The sequence below is a fragment of the Vicugna pacos genome, chromosome 15 (genome assembly GCF_048564905.1).
Source record: "Vicugna pacos chromosome 15, VicPac4, whole genome shotgun sequence".
In the NCBI taxonomy this organism is placed as follows: Eukaryota; Metazoa; Chordata; class Mammalia; order Artiodactyla; family Camelidae; genus Vicugna; species Vicugna pacos.
Genome location: NC_133001.1, coordinates 42,373,329 through 42,393,494, shown reverse-complemented (window position 1 = coordinate 42,393,494; position 20,166 = coordinate 42,373,329). Strand labels below are relative to the sequence as shown.

At 36.9% G+C, this 20,166-nt stretch overlaps 1 protein-coding gene across 5 annotated transcripts in view; it reads left to right on the top strand.

Moving 5' to 3' along the window:
* Positions 1-20,166, top strand: part of SLC4A1AP (solute carrier family 4 member 1 adaptor protein) — a 50,011-nt gene that overhangs the window by 934 nt on the left and 28,911 nt on the right. For 4 of the 5 annotated variants that reach the window (XR_012059146.1, XR_012059144.1, XR_012059143.1 and 1 more), the window contains exons 2-14: positions 167-359; positions 2,000-2,122; positions 2,916-2,976; positions 3,315-3,454; positions 6,704-6,864; positions 7,961-8,030; positions 8,393-8,579; positions 11,726-11,837; positions 13,827-14,061; positions 15,851-15,937; positions 16,617-16,684; positions 17,241-17,310; positions 18,639-18,781. Coding sequence is in view for 1 of the 5 variants with exons in the window: in XM_015242562.3 (XP_015098048.3) it covers positions 167-359; positions 2,000-2,122; positions 2,916-2,976; positions 3,315-3,454; positions 6,704-6,864; positions 7,961-8,030; positions 8,393-8,579; positions 11,726-11,837; positions 13,827-14,061; positions 15,851-15,937; positions 16,617-16,684; positions 17,241-17,310; positions 18,639-18,688 (1,557 nt within the window). In the remaining 4 variants the exon portion in view is untranslated. Of the gene's footprint in view, positions 1-166; positions 360-1,999; positions 2,123-2,915; positions 2,977-3,314; positions 3,455-6,703; positions 6,865-7,960; positions 8,031-8,392; positions 8,580-11,725; positions 11,838-13,826; positions 14,062-15,850; positions 15,938-16,616; positions 16,685-17,240; positions 17,311-18,638; positions 18,974-20,166 lie in introns of those variants that run through there. The other variant, XM_015242562.3, reaches the window with a different exon arrangement.

Below are 20,166 nucleotides of genomic sequence, written 5' to 3'. Positions count from 1 at the left end.
GGAGGAAGAAGATTGTCCCAGTCAGTGTTTACAAAACTGGAGGAATCTGGCTCCTCATCTCCAGTACACATTGTCTTATTTCTGAAAGTGACTTCAACAGTCTTGAACTCTAATTTTTTTTTAACAATCCGGAACTCTAAAAGAATTCTTTCGCTTAATTCATCAGGGACCTGAGGAAGACCGAGAGGCAGAATCCGAGTTGACAGTAACGCAGTTGAAGGAATTACGCAAGCAGCAACAAATGATGTTGGAGAAGAAGATGCTGGGAGAAGACTCAGATGAAGAGGAAATGGATACTGCTGAAAGGCAGAGAAATACTAGTAGTCAAGATGATGAAATGGGCTGCACCTGGGGAATGGGTAAGACGTTAAAATTGCTGCCAGAGGTTAATATTTTAAATTCATTTCCACTGGTACCCTTAAATGTTTTTTTTTTATAAATCATATAACTTTCATGACTCTTTGAGATAGATAGGACAAAAACAATTTGCACCTGAGGTTACCAAAACCCAGAGAGATTCATTAATTTTTCTGATGACAAAAAATTGAATTATGGGCACAACTGGTTTCTTATAAAGTGTTTTACAATGCACTCACTTGTTCAAAACCCTTCCTCAGTGTATAGTTTGTTATTATTATTATTTTAATTAATTAATTAATCAATTAATTATTGTTGGGGGGAGGTAATTAGGTTTATTTAACTTTGGAGGAGTTACTGGGGATTGAACCCAGGACCTTGTGCGTGCTAAGCATGTGCTCTACCACTTGAGCTATACCCTCCCCTATAGTTTATTATTTTTAACCATTAAAATTTAATTAAGTACTGATCCTGATTATCACTGGAAGGGGTGGAACTGCATTCAATCAAATAAAATGGAATGTGATTCAATACATGAGTTCCCTTGAATTTTTTTGTACTTTGTATAAATACCCTGAAATGCGAAGTACCTAATCAGAGAAAAACCTTAGGCAAAGGAATAAAGTAAATTTTCCATAACACCATACGTTTTGGAGGATGGGTATTCAGGAGCTAGGAATATGAAAAGATAGAAGATGGCCTTAATAATATGTTGTTGGGTAGACAGGATAAATATGAAATTATTTGTGTTAAGTCAGACAAAGGCTAAAAACCATAAGTGTGCTAGTGTAAGTGTTCAGAGAAGGAAGCAATCTTTGAGGACTTAGACCTACACTGTCCATTATGGTAGTCACCAGCCACATGTGGTTACTGGGCACCTTCAGTGTGGCTAGTCCAAATTGACATGTGCCGTAAATGTAAAATACACACTGGATTTCAAAGATTTAGTGTGAAAAAAGATTGTAAGTATTGCATTCATAATATTTTTATATTGATTACATGATAACTTCACCTATTTCTCTTTTTTCATGGGACTATTAGAAAATGTAAGATTATATATATGACTTTCATTATATTTCTGTTGGGTAGCAGTGACTTCGATCTTTGGGGAAGTTTATAAGTTTATAAACAGAACGGTCTTGAAGGAAAGGAAAGGAACCCTTAGGAAGCTGAGGACTGGGAGTGGTATTCAGGGTAGAGATTGGTGATTTTAAGGGAGTACTGAGTAAACTAGTCTGTTTGGTAGATATGATAAGTATTAGGAAATTATACCCCTAATATATACTCCTATATATTAGGAGACAAAGTATTAGACCTGGTTATGAGAGAATTGAGATGCCAGACTGAGGAGCTTAGATTTTTTTTTTTTTAGGTAGAGAATGTGGTAGGTAATTTTGTTTTTAAAATACATATAGTGATGAATAAGGTGCCATGAAAAACGTTTTAACTTGTCACAATATAGAAAACCTGAAGATGTTCATACGGGTGGTTTTGTGATTGTCTTCCCCCAGCCTACCCCTACTTTCTTTCTTTCTTTCTTTTCATCACTGATAACTGTATATACACCCTGAAAGGACAGTGGGTGTCATTCAGACAGTCTCCTATGTCTGATAGTCTTATCCTTCTTTCCCATATCCTATAGGAGAAGATGCTGTAGAGGATGAGGCTGAAGAGAACCCCATTGTCTTAGAGTTTCAGCAGGAGAGGGAAGCCTTTTATATAAAGGATCCAAAAAAGGCTCTCCAAGGTTTTTTTGACCGAGAAGGTATGTAAACAGATTCTGACCCTGCCCGTAAAATGTATCCACAACAGTTTTGTTTTCTAGACCTTCAGGTACTTAGAAACATTCTATTTTTTCTGCTGTCCTCCTTGTTCAGTTCTTGCCTGTGTGGTCAGTTGTTTCAGGTTTATTTTGAAAATAGTGAAAATCTTGTTAGTCTTTTTTCGAGTCTTGGGAAAAAGGAAGTACTTTTTCCTGACTCATCTAATTCCTCTCAAAAGATCCTAGGCTTGGATTGTGGGAAGATCGACCCAACTTAAAATTTTTTTGTTTCTAATTCACCTGATCTTTTGTAATTCTTAACATGGATTTTCACTTTATATGATTTAAGGAGGATTGTTTTGATAGGGATGCTCTGAGGAAACATCTATGTGTATGTATGTGTGTTATATGCATGTTTATGTATGAATATAAATATATATATGAACATTGTATTCTGCACTTAATATTTATGCTCCTAAAAACTAGGTAGCTGTGGCAAATTAACAACTTAAGTCTACAACTTATAATCAATGTGAAAGCTACTATATATTGGACAAAACTCTGTATAGAGAGTTGATTGTTTTGATCTGAGTTTATGTTTCTCTGCCTCAAGCTCATCCTAACTTCATTATCAGATGATAATTTCTAGGAATGTGAAGTTAAGTGCTTTGCAATTTAGTATTCAGTGTGGTATGAGAACTTTATATTCATATTTAGCCTTTGCTCTCTTTCCCTTCATATCAACTAGTAATTTTCAGATGCTATTAAATTTGTTTTGTCTTTCTTCCTCCCACAGGAGAAGAATTAGAATATGAATTTGATGAACAGGGCCATAGCACTTGGCTCTGCAGAGTGAGGTATGTCCTTTACTCATTAATGTCAACTTCTGGAAAGTGGCCAATTTCAGGTTTAAATTATGGTTATAGACAACCCAAAGAGCAACTTTAGTCTTAATTTAAAATTAAGGCTTTTCCTGAATTTGGGCCTTGATTGTTTAGTAACGCATTGGGGGTGGGGTGGGATGGGTAAAAAGTGGACGGAAAGGATTTGAAGTCCAACCTTGGCAAGATAGAACAAAATGAACTGGGAGATTAAAAAGCCATTTCAAAAAACATGACTATTATCATAGCATAGTACTTTTTTCATGAAAATTGGAGCTTAATACTGTGCTGTAATTCCTTCCAAACCAATGCAGATTACCTGTGGATGATTCAACCGGAAAACAGCTGGTGGCTGAGGCCATTCACTCAGGAAAGAAAAAAGAAGCAATGATCCAGTGCTCACTGGAAGCTTGTCGAATCCTCGATACTTTGGGATTGCTTCGGCAGGAGGCAGGTGAGTATGTGGGAGCACTTTTTTTTCTTTAAGAAAAGAAAGAAAGAAGGAAAATTGAATACATAAGGTAATAAAACCTTTTTTTAGGCAGAAAATATAAATTGTGCAGAATCCTATGAGGTGTAAAGAATAAATTCCCTAACTCATACCCAGTACTGTTTATATTCTCTTAGACATTTTCCAAGCGTATAAATGGGATTCAGAACTAGATCCTTTACCAAAAACAAGCACTCATACACAAATACATTTATATTACTTATACTCTTTTGTGACTTTTTTAACATAAGAATGTATCCTGATATTTTTCCATAACATTGCATTAAATTTACCTTATTTAAAAAAAAAACCCTGTCTGGGTATTAATTATTTATTAATAAGGCTTATATTTTTATTTATCCTAAAATTAATTTTTATTATTGCAAAGTAACTTATGTATAATTTAAAACTATTAAGGCTTGTAAACAAGATATAAGTGTTCCTTGTTCTGCCCCTCCCCAGTCTTCATCCCTAGAAGGCTTTTAACTCTTTCAATTATTCCTTCTGGCATTTTAAAATATCCATATTTCTAAGCCAATATCCTGTAATAATCTATGATTGCATATAATCTGCAAACAAAAACAAAAACAGAATCACTATGCTATACACCTGAAATTAATATACTATTGTAAATTAACATACTTCAATTAAAAAAAGAGTAAATGTAGAAAAAAAATCTGTATCTCTAAAAAATGGGTATGCTTTTATATTTTGAGTCATTTATTTTGTATGTTATCTATTGACTTTGTTAAGTTAGTATTTTAGTATTTACATGATTATGTTTATGCAGATATTAGTCACAACTGAACAGTTTTTTTGTTGTTGTTTTCCCTGAAATTAATAATTGTGTTTGTTTTTCATGTGTTTGATTTTTTGATACCTCTTACTCATTCTTCCCACACCTTTCAGTATGTTTTCCCACATGGTCAGTCACATTAAGTAATTTATCACTTCTGATTTTTTGGGAGACATTTCTCCTGAAGAACACTGTTCTTATTCTTCTAGGGGTTACTGCCCTCTAGGCCTGCTGCAGAACAGTCTTCTGGGACTTCACCTTACTGTTTTCCATAAGATTTCCTTTCTTTTTCTCCAGGGTTGAATTTTCTGTTTTTCGTGACTCTCTGATTCTCATATTTCTTAGTTTATTCCCTTGTTTTAGTGGAGCACATCTTTCTGTAGTTTTAGCAGGTTAGAAAGCTGGTACAGCAATAGGGGGTACGGATGATGGTAGTCTTCAATGGATTTCACATCTTTCATTTTTCTTTGTCTACTATTGTTTTGGTGGACATCCTTTAGAGGATTCCTGAGAAAGAATGTATTGCAAGTAAACTTTATTAAACCCTCCACTCTGAAAATATAATTATTTTAGAAGAAGGTGAGTAGATAGGGAGGAGGATCTGTTTCTCAGCTTTTACCCAGTCCTCATTTTAGCACTACTATCCAGCCACAGTTTCAGATCCTTCTGAGGATTTTCTTGATTGATTCTCAGTTTTCCCCACTGTTGGTTTTTAGGATTCTTTTTTTTTTTTTTTTGGTTCTGCTAAGTTAGTTTCCATTCATCTGTCTACTTTCTAATTTCCAAAAATTTGGTGTTGCTGTCCCCACTCCTGTTCTCATTGTCTTTGTAGATTAATGTCTTTTAAAAAAGGTCTCTTTGCTGCAGTTTTAGTAGGGTATGAGGAGAGAATGAAATTAGATGTGTATTTCAGTGTACCAACTTAACCTGGAAATTATCAGGTTTATATTAATAGGACTGTTTTGGTTGCAAGTAATAGAAACCTAATTCAGATTAGTTTAAGGACCAGGTTAGTGGCTGCAGAAGCTGGGAAGAGTACCTCACAAGACTGAAGGAAGAGCTGCATGAACCAGGACCTCAAGTTCTGGAAGCAGAACTTAGTGCTACCAAATCAGAACTCAGTATCAGCAGGACACATAAAAGCTGTCTGTGTGAATCTGTGAGTGAGTCTGTCTCATGAGTGCAGGTTTTTGTTTGTTTGTTTGTTTTGCAGACAGATTCTCACCCCATGTTGAGAAACTGGTTGCTTGCGGCCCTGGACTTATATCTTCCCTTTTTAATAACCTCATTAGGAAAAGAGCCTCTTTTCCCCTATGTCTAAATATAAGTATGAAGGAAGGAGTCTTACTGATCTGGCTTTGGTCACTTGAAACCCCTAATCCAAATGGAATAGGGGAGGAATTTTCTAGAGGATGGGGGTACTTTTACCAGAACAAGACAGGTAAGATGACATGGGGTAGACAAAAAAAGTAATAGCTCCCATAGTCCCCTATTGATGGGCTTTCTAGATTCTCACTGTTACCATGTTGCATTGATATGTATAGGAAAAATTCCTATAAGTAGAATTGCTGGATTAATTGCATTTTTAATGTTGGCAAATGTGGCAAGATTGACCATCAAAAAGATTATGTCAGTGTACATTCCTACCAACTGTTTGAGAATCCATTTCCCCATACTCTTGCCAAATTGCCAAATTTTTTCTGTTTTTTCTAGTCTAATAGGTAAGAATTAGTTTCTCATAATTTTTTTTTAAGTCATTAAAAAAGTTTAACATCTTTTCATATGTTTGTTGGCCATTTGTCTTTTTTTGTGGACTGCTTTTATTATTTTAAGAATTTTCTTTTGGATTATTGATCTTTTCCTCATTTATCTTTTTCCTGTTTCACTCATTGATTTTTGAGAGCTTTTTGCTCATTAAATAAATTAGCCCTTTGTTTTAACTTTTTTATTGTGGTAAAATATATGTAACATAAAATTTACCATGTTAAGCGTTTTTAAGTATACAGTTCCTTGACATTAAATATACTCATGTTGAGTAACCATCACAACTATCTGTCTCAAAACTTTTTCATCATCCCGTACTAAAACTTGGAACCCATTAAACAGTAACTTCCCATTTTTCCTCCCTCCAGCCCCTGGTAACAAGCTTTCTACTTTTCTGCCTATAGGAATTTGACTATTTTAAGTGCTTCATGTATGTGAACTCATGCGATACATGTCTTTTTCTATTCGGCTTATTTCACTTAGAATAGTGGCTTCAAGGTTTAGCCCTTTGTTTTAATATGTAGTTTGGCAGCTTGTTGAATCATCTCTTTCAATAATTGATGGTGATATTTTAAGCTACTTGCTTACTTGCCTTCTTTTTCTTTTTCTCTTTTTAAAATTTATTGATTATCATTTATTTTATCTACCTCTAGTATCTCGGAAAAGGAAAGCCAAGAACTGGGAAGATGAAGACTTTTATGACAGTGACGATGACACATATCTTGATCGGACAGGCCTGGTTGAAAAGAAGCGTCTGAACCGAATGAAGAAGGCTGGGAAGATTGACGAGAAGCCAGAGACCTTTGAATCACTGGCAAGTATTACTTATAGAAGTAGCTGTGGTGGTTTAATTTTTTTAATGAAATAATGTATTGTTTAAATTTGTTTTATAATTACAATTTTTAAAGCAGTAGGACTGAAATCTTGTACTGAAGTATAAGTTTTGTGATCCATAAATTTGATGGTTACAAACAACTAGTCTTATCTAAGTTGGGGAAGAGTTTAGCTTGCTGCTAGAGACTCTGTCCACCTCCAGATGAGTATTGACCCATTATTTAGCATTCTTTGGATATGATCTTACCTCCCAAAAAAGAAAGGAAAAGTTCCAAATTGGGACAATCTGAGGTAAACTTGACCTTAGGCTTTCGGCAATCAAGAATCATGAGAGAAATTTTGAGTAGTTTGGTAATGCAGGCCCACCTCAGAGATTTTGCAGGTTTAATTCCGGCCCACTGCAGTAAAGCAAACATTGCAATAAAGTGAGTCACATATATTTTTTGGTTTCCCAGTACGTGTAAAAGGTATATTCACACTATACTGTAATCTATTAAGTGGGTTATAGCATTATCTCAAGAAAAAAAAAAAGGACCTACCCTAATTAAAAAAAATACTTTATTGTTAAAAAATGCTTACCATCATCTGACAATGCAGGGTTGTCACAAACTACAGTTTGTAAAAAATGCAATATCTTCAAAGTTCAGTAAAGTGAAGCTCAATAAAATGAGGTATGCCTGTAGCCTTAAACAGTGTATCCTTCATGAAATTATCATAAGATGGCCTGTGTTTCACTATATTAAGTAGTATCCAGAGCTTAAAACATTACCCAATAGCTATCCTTTGATTCATCAGTGAAAACAAATGCCTTGAGTTCTTTCTTTTGAGTAAAATAAAGTCTGTGTTCTGTGCATTTCTTCTGTTTAAGTCTTAGTTATTTAATTCAGAAGTTAATTCAGTTAGAATTAAACAAATGAAAAAAGTTAACTCTAGGAGGAGCAGATTTAATTGGACTTCTGAATTAATCCTCTTAAAACTTTTCACAATAATAAAAATAAGAAGAGGAAGATAAGCAAAGCTACCGTATTTTGAAAGAAGGAAAGCATTTGCTAATCCTGTTAATTTGCCCGTTCTAGGTTGCAAAGTTAAATGATGCTGAAAAGGAACTCTCTGAAATTTCTGAGAGACTAAAAGCCTCCAGCAAAGGTAAGGTAATGACTCATTAAACAAATATTTATTTAGCATCTACTGTATGTAGTGTACTCTGCTAGGCACTGAGGCTACATTGGTTAATAAGATATACAGGGTATGGATTCCTAAGGAGAAACATAGCATTTTAGAACTAGAAAGAACTTTATAAATTACTTGGTGTAACCTCTAATAGATGAATTAAATAAAGCCCATTGAGGCAAAGTGATGTCCTAAGACATAACCAGTTTCCTTATTCTTAATATCAATAATGCCCTCTCTCTAGCTTTATGTTAGTGACTTTTCTATGGAAACTTGGACTGAATTTTAAAATATTTGAGGCCACTTTTCTGAATATTTATTATCCCTTTCTTGGACAGCTCTCTCAGAGTCACCATCTCAGGACTCTTTAGATGCATTCATGTCAGAAATGAAATCAGGGAGTGCATTAGATGGTGTGTCCCGGAAGAAGCTTCACCTGAGAACTTTTGAACTGAGAAAGGAACAGCAGAGACTTAAAGGGTTGATAAAAATTGTAAAGCCAGCAGAGATTCCAGAACTAAAAAAGTAAGTCAGTCTTAGTTATACTTGGAATTTTAAATAAGTGTATTTGCATAGATAACTGAATTATATCTTTATTTTTTTTAGGTAATCATTATGGACTAGAATATAAGAAACTCTTTAAAGCACAGAAGGCAGTGGTTTCGTGGAGTAACTAAAAACCCATTTCATTTGTGATATATAGACTGCTACAGGATTTTTAGAGAAAACCGTATTGAATCCTCTTTCACTGGAGGGCTCTGAGCTTTTCACTTACTCTCTTAGTGCAAAGTAAGCTGCTTTAAAGAGTAACATGCACAGAAAGCTAATTGCCCTAATATTTAAAGATCCACCAACAAGACAAATGGGCAAAGTATATAAACTGACATGCCACTGAAAAAGAAATACACGTAGCTCTTAACTGTATGAAAAGATGCTCAACCTCACTCATAATAAGAGAAAAACAAATACTACAATGTAATACCATTTTTAATCTATGATTTTAAAGCCACAGATGAAAAGATGTGAGTGCAGATTTGCAGACATCTAGAAGATTTTTGAGTAATTTGTAAACAAGATTTTAAGAATAATTTTTCCCAGAGTTGGTTAGTACTTTTAAGTGAGTGAGTGTGAATGTGTGTGAGTGTGTGTGTGAGAGATGCAATCTTTCAACTTGACAATATTTCAAAATTGTGTTCTGTGTGGTCATAACAAATTTTTGAAAATGTTGTATAGGTGGTTATAGAAGTAAGCAACCCCCAATGAATACATTCCAGGTGGGCTTTTTAAAAAGTGGTACTACCTAGGTGTGTTCACTCACTTATGAAGGTAGTTAACTATAGAAAATTTGTGTTTTTTTAGATCTGTGCTGTTTAGTACAACACCTAGTAGTCACATGTGATATTTAAATTACATAAAGTTAAAAATTCAGTTCCTCAGTCACATTGGCCATATTTCAAGTGCTCAATAGCTGCATGTGGCTAGTGGCTACTGTATCAGGCAGCGCAGACATAGAACATTCCTAGTGATGGAATATCTGTTGGAACATCATTGGAAAATGATGGCTGTCTGTCTCCTGTGTTCTGTTGGACAGTGCTGCTTTAGATTGTCATTAAGCATTTACTATGTGTACAGAACCTGTAGCTTGATGCTGGGGGCACTGCATAGAAGAGTATTCATTGAGAGGCATCTCTCTTTACAGAGCTGTAGACATGAAATGTTTCTGGAGCTCTTGATCATCTGTACAGAAAATTTATCCCCAAATTACTAGCAGGCTTGTTCGAAGATTTATATGTGGTTTGGATATTTAATACAGTGATTCATAGTTCAGTCCACAGAAGTCTATTTACACAAATGATATCAGAGTTATCGATAGTGCGGAGGTAGATTAGCTTACCTGGGTTTAGACTTCCTGGGTTTCATTCTCAGCTCTGTCAATTACTTCTTGGGAATTTTGAGGCAGGTTATTTCACTTCATTGATTTTTGTTTTCCTCATCTGTAAATTGGAAGTAATGATAGTGAAAAGATTAAACGAATAGCATTTAAAGTGCTGGCATGTATGTATTATTGTTGTCATCATTGTCGTAATTTTTACTATTTCTGTTATACTTAGTAACTGTTTGTAATATTGTTTTTATGGAGAAAACATAAAAACTCAGGAGGCATAGTCGAGACTAAACAAATTAACAGTAAGTTTTAATTTCAACTCTGTAATCCTTTAATTTGGTAAGTCAGCCCTGAGAGGTGTTCTGAGCTAGAAGACAAATAGCTTCCTCCAGAGCCTCCCTTCCTGCTGTCTGTGTGTCTGCCTAGTGTCCCCTCCCTTTCCTACTTTAGATACTGGCCTTCAGATCTTGTCCCTCCTCTTCTTACTTGAGAGTGGAACTTCTAAACTTCCTCCCTAAGTCCACCCCTCGTCCATCCACAAGCAACCCTTGATTATGATTTCATCTTCCACTTTTTCATCTCCTTTGGTAGTCTTTGCATGTTCTCTGGCCAGCCAAGCTATTTAATGGAGCTGAGAAATATGTGTTGGTCTTTGCCTTTCTCTGCTTCCTGAGTCTTGTGGGGAGAGACTGTGAAGGGTGATTTGACAAAGTGTCTTTAAGGCCAGGCAGGCAGGATTCCTGTGGTGGCCTTAGCAAGGCAATGGGTCAGTCTCTGGTAGAAAGGGGGTGAGGCTCAGCTCAAGAGCACCACTGAAGTAAAAGAAGGCAGTCATGGCCCATGGGGCTTCAGGGTAGGTAGACAGGGTAGTCAGTTTCTTGTATGGGTCCTGTGGGTCAGGAGTGCCAATACTGTCTTTACATTCCAGGTTGCAGGGTTGTCCTGTAGTCAGTGTGAAGAAAGTGTAGGGCTTTCTTGCCTCTGTCTCCTCCTGCTACCTTGTCATTGTCACCTCTGCCTATTCTCTGAACATGTCAACTCAACTGCTGTCCTTTTCGTTTTTCGTCTGTTCTTCTTCTTCTTCTTTGCTCTTTTCTAATCTCTACAATCTTTTTGCCCTTCCTCTGCTTTACTCTTATGTGCTTAGCTTTATATCCAGCCAGTGAGAATGTTGATGAGCTCACTAGTTGTAGGGTTTCTTACTAGGTCTTTGTCATTACTCACTACACAGGCTATCCTGCCTCCTGCCCCCTACACACACACACACACACACACACACTTTTTTTTTTTAAACTTCTGTGCACTTTTGTTTATTAAACTTCTGTGCTCAGAACTGTTGTGTGTGGTTATAACAAGTGTGGGCTCCAGGTAAGTAAAGCACTGTGAGTCCTCTTCAGAGACTGGTGGGAAGTAGGGTTTTATACCATGGGTCCATCTCCTGCCACTTCTTGGGGATGGGATCATGCTTATATATTCTCCTTTGCCAGTGACCTGTGTACTGTAGGCATCATTCTATGAATGGGAAGTCACATAGCATGTTGCAAATTACTAGACTAAGGTAGCAGCCTCATCTTGTCCTTAATAGCTGTATGTCTGTGATAATCAGCAGTGTTGTCCATTCATACTCTGTTGTCCATTCATACTTCTTTCTTCTTGGCATATGTGTAAATGTTCACTTTGTGGAAATTTTTGTTTTGCCAAAACTTTCTTTGTCATGGCATTTTTAGATAAAACCTTGGCCTTGCTGGAAAAAATACATATATATAAAATTATTGTTTCTTCCTAGAACTGAAAATCAAGCTACAGATGGAGAAAGCAAAGCTAAAAAGCTTACATTGCCTCTCTTTGGTGCCATGAAAGGAGGAAGCAAATTCAAATTAAAAACTGGAACAGTAGGGGTAAGTTGTGAGTCAGGGTGTTAAACTTTTAGCTCTTGTGTTATCCTAAGCTAAGTTTTCTCTTTCCTTTAAAACTCAAATGACTCATCCCACAGTAATGTACAAAAGGGCCGTGGGTTTGGTATGATCCCGTCTTTCCCAGGACGTGGTTCTTGGATTTTTCTCTTCAGCCTAGGATTATCAAGAATTGATAAAATTGATTCATGCCAGTCAATTTGCATGTAACTGATTTGTGAATCAGAATACCAATTTTTTTTAATTCATTAATTTCTTCTTTTTTTTAAATTGAAGTCAAGTCAGTTTACAATGTTGCATCAATTTCTGGTGTACAGCATAATGTTTCAGTCATCCATATACATATATATGCACAGAGTACCAATTTATTAATTTATGATGAATGTTGCATTTAAGAAAAGATTTCTTGCATTTGATGCTTTTTTCCTGGTGGATGGATGTTGTAATATTCAGACTCAGCTAACATTTGTTAATAACGTAGTCTGTGCACCTGGCTCCTGGCTCTGCCATATGGTTTTTCTTATTTCATTTAATCCTTCCAACGCCTTATGACATGTGGGAATTATCACCTCTCACAACTGAGGAAACAGTGTCAGGGAGGTTAAATACAAGATCACACCGTCATCAAGTAACTAGATGCAGTCAAATCCAGGTCTTACGTCTCTTGAGTTTTGTGATCTTCCTACTATCCTCTGATACTTCACTGGTGTAAGTTTTGTTTTATATACATCCTTATTTATAGACTCAGCTTGTAAAGGGTTTTCATCACCCCAAAGAGCTGAACCTCGTATAATAATGTGCTAGGGCTGCCATGACAAAATACCACAGACTATGCGGCTTAAATATCAGAAATTTATTCTCTCTCAACTGTGGAGGCTAGGAGTCCATGATCAGTGTGCCAGCAGGGCTGGGTTTCCTCTGAGGCCTCTCTCCTTGGCTTGCAAGTGGCTGCCCTCTTGCTGCTTCTTAATGTGGTCGTCCCTCCGTGCACTTGCACTTCAGGCGGTTCTCTCCTGCTTTTAAGGATGCCAGTCGTATTGGATCAGGGCCACCTGAACAGTCTTATTTTAACTTAATCACCTCTTTCAAGATTTTATCTCCAAATATGTTGCATTCTGAGGTACTGGGGGTTGGGACTTCAACATGAATTTTGGGCGGGACACAGTTCAGCCCATAAAACTTTGAATTATGGTAAACTGTCCTTTGGTGACAGAGATCTGAAGTCCCAGCCATGTGTTCTCAGTGAGAACTATGTGGTTTACCTGTGATGGAGGCTCTTCTGTGAAGTTGGGGAGAGAGGTTACTTATGTTTTAGTTAGAAGAAAAATTCTTCACTAAAAGGCTTTCCTTAGGATTATGGAGCTAAATCCTGTATTTAAAAAGTGATATACCCAACTTATACTTTGGCCTTCTTTATATTCTTTAAGCTGTGATCAGCTTTTTCTAATACTTTTATTAAAAGGTCTTGATTAGAATATTTGGCCTTATTCAAGAAATTTCTTCTTTTTCTTCAGGATCTGTTTTATTGATTTACATATCTTGTTTCCTTGAAATTATGTTAAATCTAAAATGAAAAAGCTGCACAAATGATTTATTTTTTAGAAATGCGTGTCTCATTTACTCCCTAGAAGATTTTATAATGAATTAAGATCCTTTAACATCATGAGGGGTAATGGGACAGAATTCCTGCAGTTGGTACTCAATAAGTGGTCCTGGAATACATGTTTTTGTTCCCTACAAGCTGTTTCAAGTGTTTTGTGCTTACTATTCTTTTGACCCTAGAAACTAATAAAGATACTTCTAAAGGGTCCATAGATGGATACAGTTTCATGTGAAAGTCCTTCCAGCAGACTTGGGTGGGCTCTGTCAGCACAGAGCAGTTAGACATTGTGCTCGTTTAGCTTAACCCCCTTGAAGAGATTTGTCTCTGCTGTAATGTAGAACTACTTGTTCATAGTTTTGTTTCTGTTATAGAAGTTACCCTCAAAGCGTCCAGAACTACCCCCAGCTCTAATGAGAATGAAGGATGAGCCTGAAGTAGAAGAGGAGGAAGAGGAGGAGGAAGAGGAGAAGGAAGAGGAGGAGCATGAAAAGAAGAAAATGGAAGCTGGAGGCAGTAGGCTACTGCAGGAGACAGAGCCAGAAGGAGCAGTGCAGGACACGAGCCCCACCACAGACTCCTCAAGTTCTAAAGAAACAAAAAACCTTGGTAATGTCTTCCTTCTCCTTCCTGTTCATTTGTTGTACGTAGGTTTGAAAAAGCAAAGCCAATTCTTGCCTGTGCTTTTTGACCTTGTGATACTTTGTGATATGTGATATAGCTGACTCTGGGGAAACATACTTTCTTGGTCTTTCTTTGGTTGCAGGTCATCATTTATCCTTATTGCAGAATAAGGGCAAGTACTTCCAGTGTATTCCAGGATTATAGAAAATTGAAAGCTGTGGAATCTGAAACCATAGCTGCTGCAGAACAGTCCTGAGCTGTTGTCACTGTATGATTGGAGGGCAGTAGAATAGGGCGGGTGACGAGGCCTGATCAGGTGGTCTTAGGATAAGCCTCCCCTTACTCATTTCCCCCCATCTCTTAAACAGAGGCTAAAAATAATGGTACCCACTGGACATAATTCTCAGGAAGCATCATGCGTATTCATTTTTTTGCCCATAGTACCTAGCAGAGAACCTGGCATGTAGTATTACCCACCTTAGCAAAAGGTTGATGAAAAATGTGAAAGAGGAAATTGATTGTTTTTTTGAATGTATTTTCTTCTGATTATAAAAGGATTATATGTTCATTTTAGAAACTTTGAATCATACATAAAAGTCCAAGGAAGAAAAGAGGAATCTCCTACAATCTCGCCCCCAGAGATAACTGTTTTTATCTTTTTAGTACATTTTTAACCCTTGTTTACTGCAGGAGTTATTTTCCTGCAGGTTAGCCAAACTGCTTATTAAGTTTAAGACTGCACAGAAAATAGGGAGCTGGAGGAGAAACAAAAAAACACTGGCATTAAATCATGTGGGAATGTGTGCATGTGGGCTTCCAAAACAAAGCTGGCCTGTCCACGTAAAAACAGCAGGCCTTCTATGCAGACCTCTTGACTCACCTTCAGTTGTTTGAGAAATAGAAAAGTTACTGTTTCCTCATCTGTGAGAAGTAAATCTTTTGTTTTTGCATTTTCCTTTGTTTAGTTATTGGCACGATGCTTGGCTTTTTCAAAAAAAGGTGCTTATACATACTTCTTTCTGAGTGGTCTTTGATCCATACATTGTGAGGGGTATATATAAACAGTCAGCATGTTAGGGGAGCACTAAGTATTGTAGGGTTCTTTTGTTTGTTTGTTTAGGTGACCAAAGTAAATATGTGTGTGTAAAAACAGCAGATTTTAAAATTTGGTTTATCAGATACTTGAATTAGTATATCTGCAGCTGATTAAGGATTACTCCAGGCCTTTTTTTTTTTTAAACATTGGGATTGTATTGTACATGCTATTTTATAATCTATTTTTTTCTATGCCTTAAAATATTCTTTTAAAATGTGATTTTAATAAGAGGCAAAGTGTCCCATCAGATGCATGTGCCTTAATCAATTTAATCAACTCCATCTTATTGTGCATGTAAGTTATTTGTTAATTTTTGCTGTTATTAACATATTTGTATATAATAAATCTTGGTGCTCACCTCTGATTATTTTCTTTGACTATGTTCCTAGAAGTATAATTTTTAGGCCAAGGAATATGTACATTTTTAAAGCTTTTGGTAAGTATCACTGAAAAGTTTTACCTCAAGAGTTGGCCAGTTTTTAAGCTGGACAATTGGCGGTTCTCTGTTAGACATCTGGAGGCGTATTTATTGAAAACCTAGTTAAGGTTAGTTGAAGCTAATGATGGTAAAACTGGATGATTACGTATGTACTTAGCTTTTCTTGCTTTTGTTTTTGTTTTCTTGGTTCCCCACCACGAATTAAGTAATACAATATGCTTTGGTTCTGCATTTTATAGAAAACATGTCTCAACTCAGCCAAGTGAAACAAAATAAAGATTATCAAGAGATCAGTGAAACAGCTGCATCACGTGAGGAGCCCTCAGGCAAGTAGCACAGGGACCTGGATGCTGCTCCGCAAGCAGGCAGCCGGCTGGTGTCAGGGAGGAGGGGTGGCAGCGCCCTGAGGGGCACAGACACAGGGTGGATGCCGCTGCCAGGGCTGTGGGCAAAGATGGAATATTTGAGAGGTTCATGTGTGGTGCCAGCACGTGTGCCTTTCCTTTCCTCCTCAGCCTCTTCCCTGGGCTTCCCCACTCCCTTACCCACAAAGCACCTAATGCCTGCATGCTTCCCTCTGTCCGTGCAAAGCCCTCCACAGTTTTATGTCTCTTGGAGTTGAATATGTGCCTATCATGGGCGTGATTCCAGCACTATTGAAATAAATTGGCTGAAAGTTTGGCCTATTAAAAGGACTGTTTTTTTTTTCTCTGGTTTTCTATTGCTTTTAACTATAATGGTTAAATTGTAAAGTAGTAAAATCAGCCCCATTTTCCTTTACCTTTTCAAAAGGTGTGATTAAATTCAAGCATAGGATCTGAAAACTAAGGTTATTAATAAAGGGACAGTTCTCTTTATATAGTCTTCATAACAGTAGAAGGAATTTTTGAGAATTAGATTGTGGCATGTTTTCTTCAATAATTATAATGCTCTCAGGAATTTTTCTCTTCTGTTTTATTTTTCTGAAATAGCTATCACCTCTTTATTTTCTTTTTCATAAATTAGCATCAAAGAATGAAAATGAGAAAAGCAGAGATGAATTAAAGAAAAAGAAAGCTCCTGGCCCCGGCAAAGTAAGTACCTCATAATCTTCACTTCTCTGGAGGTAAAAATGAATCCCCTTGTCGTGGACCTCTTCTGAAAGAGGGATTGTCCTGGCAGAGTTCTCAGCTGCCTTCTACCCCCTCTGCTAGAAATCTCTTGTCAGAGTAATGGGAACCCTCCCAAAGTCCAGGTTTCGAGATGCCAGCTAAGGGCCAACCTTGCAAAGAGGCCTTTCAAAGGATAGCAGGCAGGCTTGCTACGTTAACTCTTTTCTGCACCTGGATCAGAAGGCAAATGTCACATTTTCCTCTGTGTGGGTTGTATCATTTAGAACTCATACCTGTGTTGACTGCCCTTTTAGAAAACGATCATTTCAGTCTTACTGGCTGAAAATCAGCTTGTTGAGACTTTTTGGAAAAAAATCAAAGTTCGAAGAATGAATGCTCCCCCATTTTTGGGTTACTTTATGTCAAAATCATTAATGGAAACTGTTCTCTCTTAATTTTTATTTGCTAATAGGGATAGGGACAATAATTCTTAAGAGTTAAAATTCTTTTGAATTAAATAACCTACTTTTCTTTGTAGTTTCTGCCAACACTTTCCTCAAAATATCCAGAAGATGACCCAGATTACTGTGTGTGGGTCCCACCTGAAGGTAGAATCTTTTTACTTTTCTTTTCCTCTAAGATTAGGTTTCTGAATAGGTAATATATTTAAGGTTTAAAATAAGAAATTTACAAGAGTATGTAGTGGAAAAGTCTCCCTTCTGGAGGACCAGGTAGATTAAAAGATACAAAGAGCCATATCAACCAAATATAATTTGTGGATTCTGTTTGGATCCTTATTCAACCAAACAAGTATTAAAAAAATTACAAGCCAGTCAGATAATTTTGAAGGCTGGCTGGTTATTTGATGATACTAAGAAACTATTGTTAATTTTTTAAAAATGTGAGTGATGTTGAGTTATGTTTTTTAGAAAAAGTTCTTATCTCTAGGAATATGTACAGACATGTTCACAGATGGAATGATGTCTGAGATTTGGCTTAAAATAATCCAGTGCTGGAGGATGAAGGAGGGGAGGGATAATAGATGAAGCAGGATTTGCCACACATTGATAAAGCTGGGTGCTGGGTACATGGAGGTTCGTTATGTTTTGCTCTTCACTTTTGCATGTATTTTAAATTTACAGTTAAGTGAAAAAGAAAAAACTTCTGACTGTTCTTTAGCTGCTCAGTTTTTTCTCGAAAGACAACCAAATATTAGTTCCTTATAATTTCTTATATGTATTATGTACAATGCCTATGAAAGCCATAAAATACATAATATTTCACCGCTCTTTTTACACAAATGGAAGCATATTCTATACCTTACTGTTTTGCACTTAATACTATATGGAAATCTTTCCATAGCTACTTATAGATTTCTTTTTTTTTTAATGGTAGCATAGTTCTTTTTTATAGTATAGGTATATCTATCTTACTTATTTAATCAGTTCCCTCAATAAATGTTTACTGTGTTTCCAGTCTTTTGCAAGTCTGCAGTAAGTATCCTCTAATATGTAATTTTGCAAGTGTAGAGGTAGGTGCACTTGTAGAAAAAAATTCATAAAAGTTAACAAACTGGATCAAAAGATACAAACTTTCTTAAGATACTATAAATTGCATTCTGTAGGGATTATACTAGTTTATGTTCCTACATACACCATTAAGGCAATGTATAAGATGCTTCTTTCTCCATATGCTCATCACAGGTTGCTTTTTCTATGGATTGGGTTACTAATATACTAATTGTCAATAGAAATTTAGTTACTAGAAATGTTTGCTTTTTATATGCTAATAAGTATTAGGGTAGAGGTAAAAAGAGGACTGTATTTTGAAGTTGTACACAGAAAGTCTTTTACCTTTTGGTCCACTGATGTCTGAATATCTCCTCCCTCCTGACTTGGAAATGTGAATGTCTGTCTGTCTTTTCACTCTGATCTAGGCCAAAGTGGAGATGGCAGGACCCATCTTAATGACAAATATGGGTATTGATTGCTTCCAAATCCCAAAGGAAGACCTGGTGGACCATGTGACATGGGATATTTGAATAATACATCAAGTTGAATGTCCAGAGAAGGAGTTCAGGTGATCATTTGTAAAATATGGTGACTGGCCTTTTCTTCTGTGATCTTGGCTTCCTAAATTTATCTGCCTATCTGATTCTCTTGAATTTGGTATTTATGTTTAAAAGTGTTTGTGTATGTATGTAAAAAGGAACCATATTTTTTGAGAGTTAGTAACATGAGAGACAAGGCTCTATTAAAATAAGAAGGTGAAGGTGTCTCATGTTTATTTAAGGCCACAATGTCTTTCTTAAGCTTTAGGGACTATACTTTTCCTGAGCAATAGGGTGCTTCTGGCAGTTAGACTCTTAAGATTCACTGATAGTTTTCTCCTCAAATAAGTGTTGAAAGATGAGGCCATGCCATGGATGTGACCCTGGGTGTCCCTGTCATTCTTGGAACTACAAATAGATACACAGTGGGGCCTCCTACTCCCTCCCACTGTAATCCTTTTGCCAGGTTTGAGAACAGACCCTGACTTATCAGGAGACAGGTCAGACCATAGCACATCTCATGCTGTCAGGTACCAATCCTGACAGAAAAAAGTCAGTCTTTTGAATATCCTGGACTCTGACCAATCAGGTTAGTCACTCCTCCAGTGGAAAGGTGCAAATAAGGTCATAGAGTGAAAAACTGAATGTGTTTTGCCCACTGTGGGGCTTCTCACCTCTGTAGAGAGGGAAATAAAAGTTCCTTCCTCTCTGGAAATATGGAGAAATGCAAGAATATGTCTTATTCCCAACCCGCACTCCCCTCTCCCCATCATTAGTGCCTCACTTTCACAGGAAAGGAAAGCCTAAGAGTGGAAGCAGGGTGGAGAGCCTGAGGACTGGGCTGGAGGCAGACAAAGTGAGCAGGGAGGAGGAAGGCTGTGGCCCAGCAAGAGAGACTGGATGAGGATGGTGCCTTCCCAGGATGGATTATGCTGGATGCATGAGGTGGGCAGGAAGCAGCAGTGAGGAGCTTCAGTTACCCTGACCGATGTCTGGTCTGTTAAAAATAAGTCTTTCATTTCTCAAAAAACAGTACCAGTATTGGTATTATGAGACTGTTAATTTGCACGTCACTTAGACCAACAGGAAGAACTTGTTGACGATGTAAAAAGTGACAGCAATTTGGCAGCAGAGTGACCGTGCTATCTTGGTTCAAAACAGTGGATAAAGGTCTGAGCCAGATCAGTGGTCTTCAAAGGTGAAACTCTTTATTCAAACAAAACTGTATACGGGATCCTAATATTAGAACAGGTTAAAAATATGCCTGCTCTGGTTGAAATGAGGGCACAGGGATTGGATCTGCACACACAAACCTTCATGCATACAATCCCTTCCTCCTCATTCCACACTCACAAGGACCCTGAGGAGTCCTAGAAGCTCCACAGAGCGTAGTCTGCTTTAGGGAGGTAGGTTT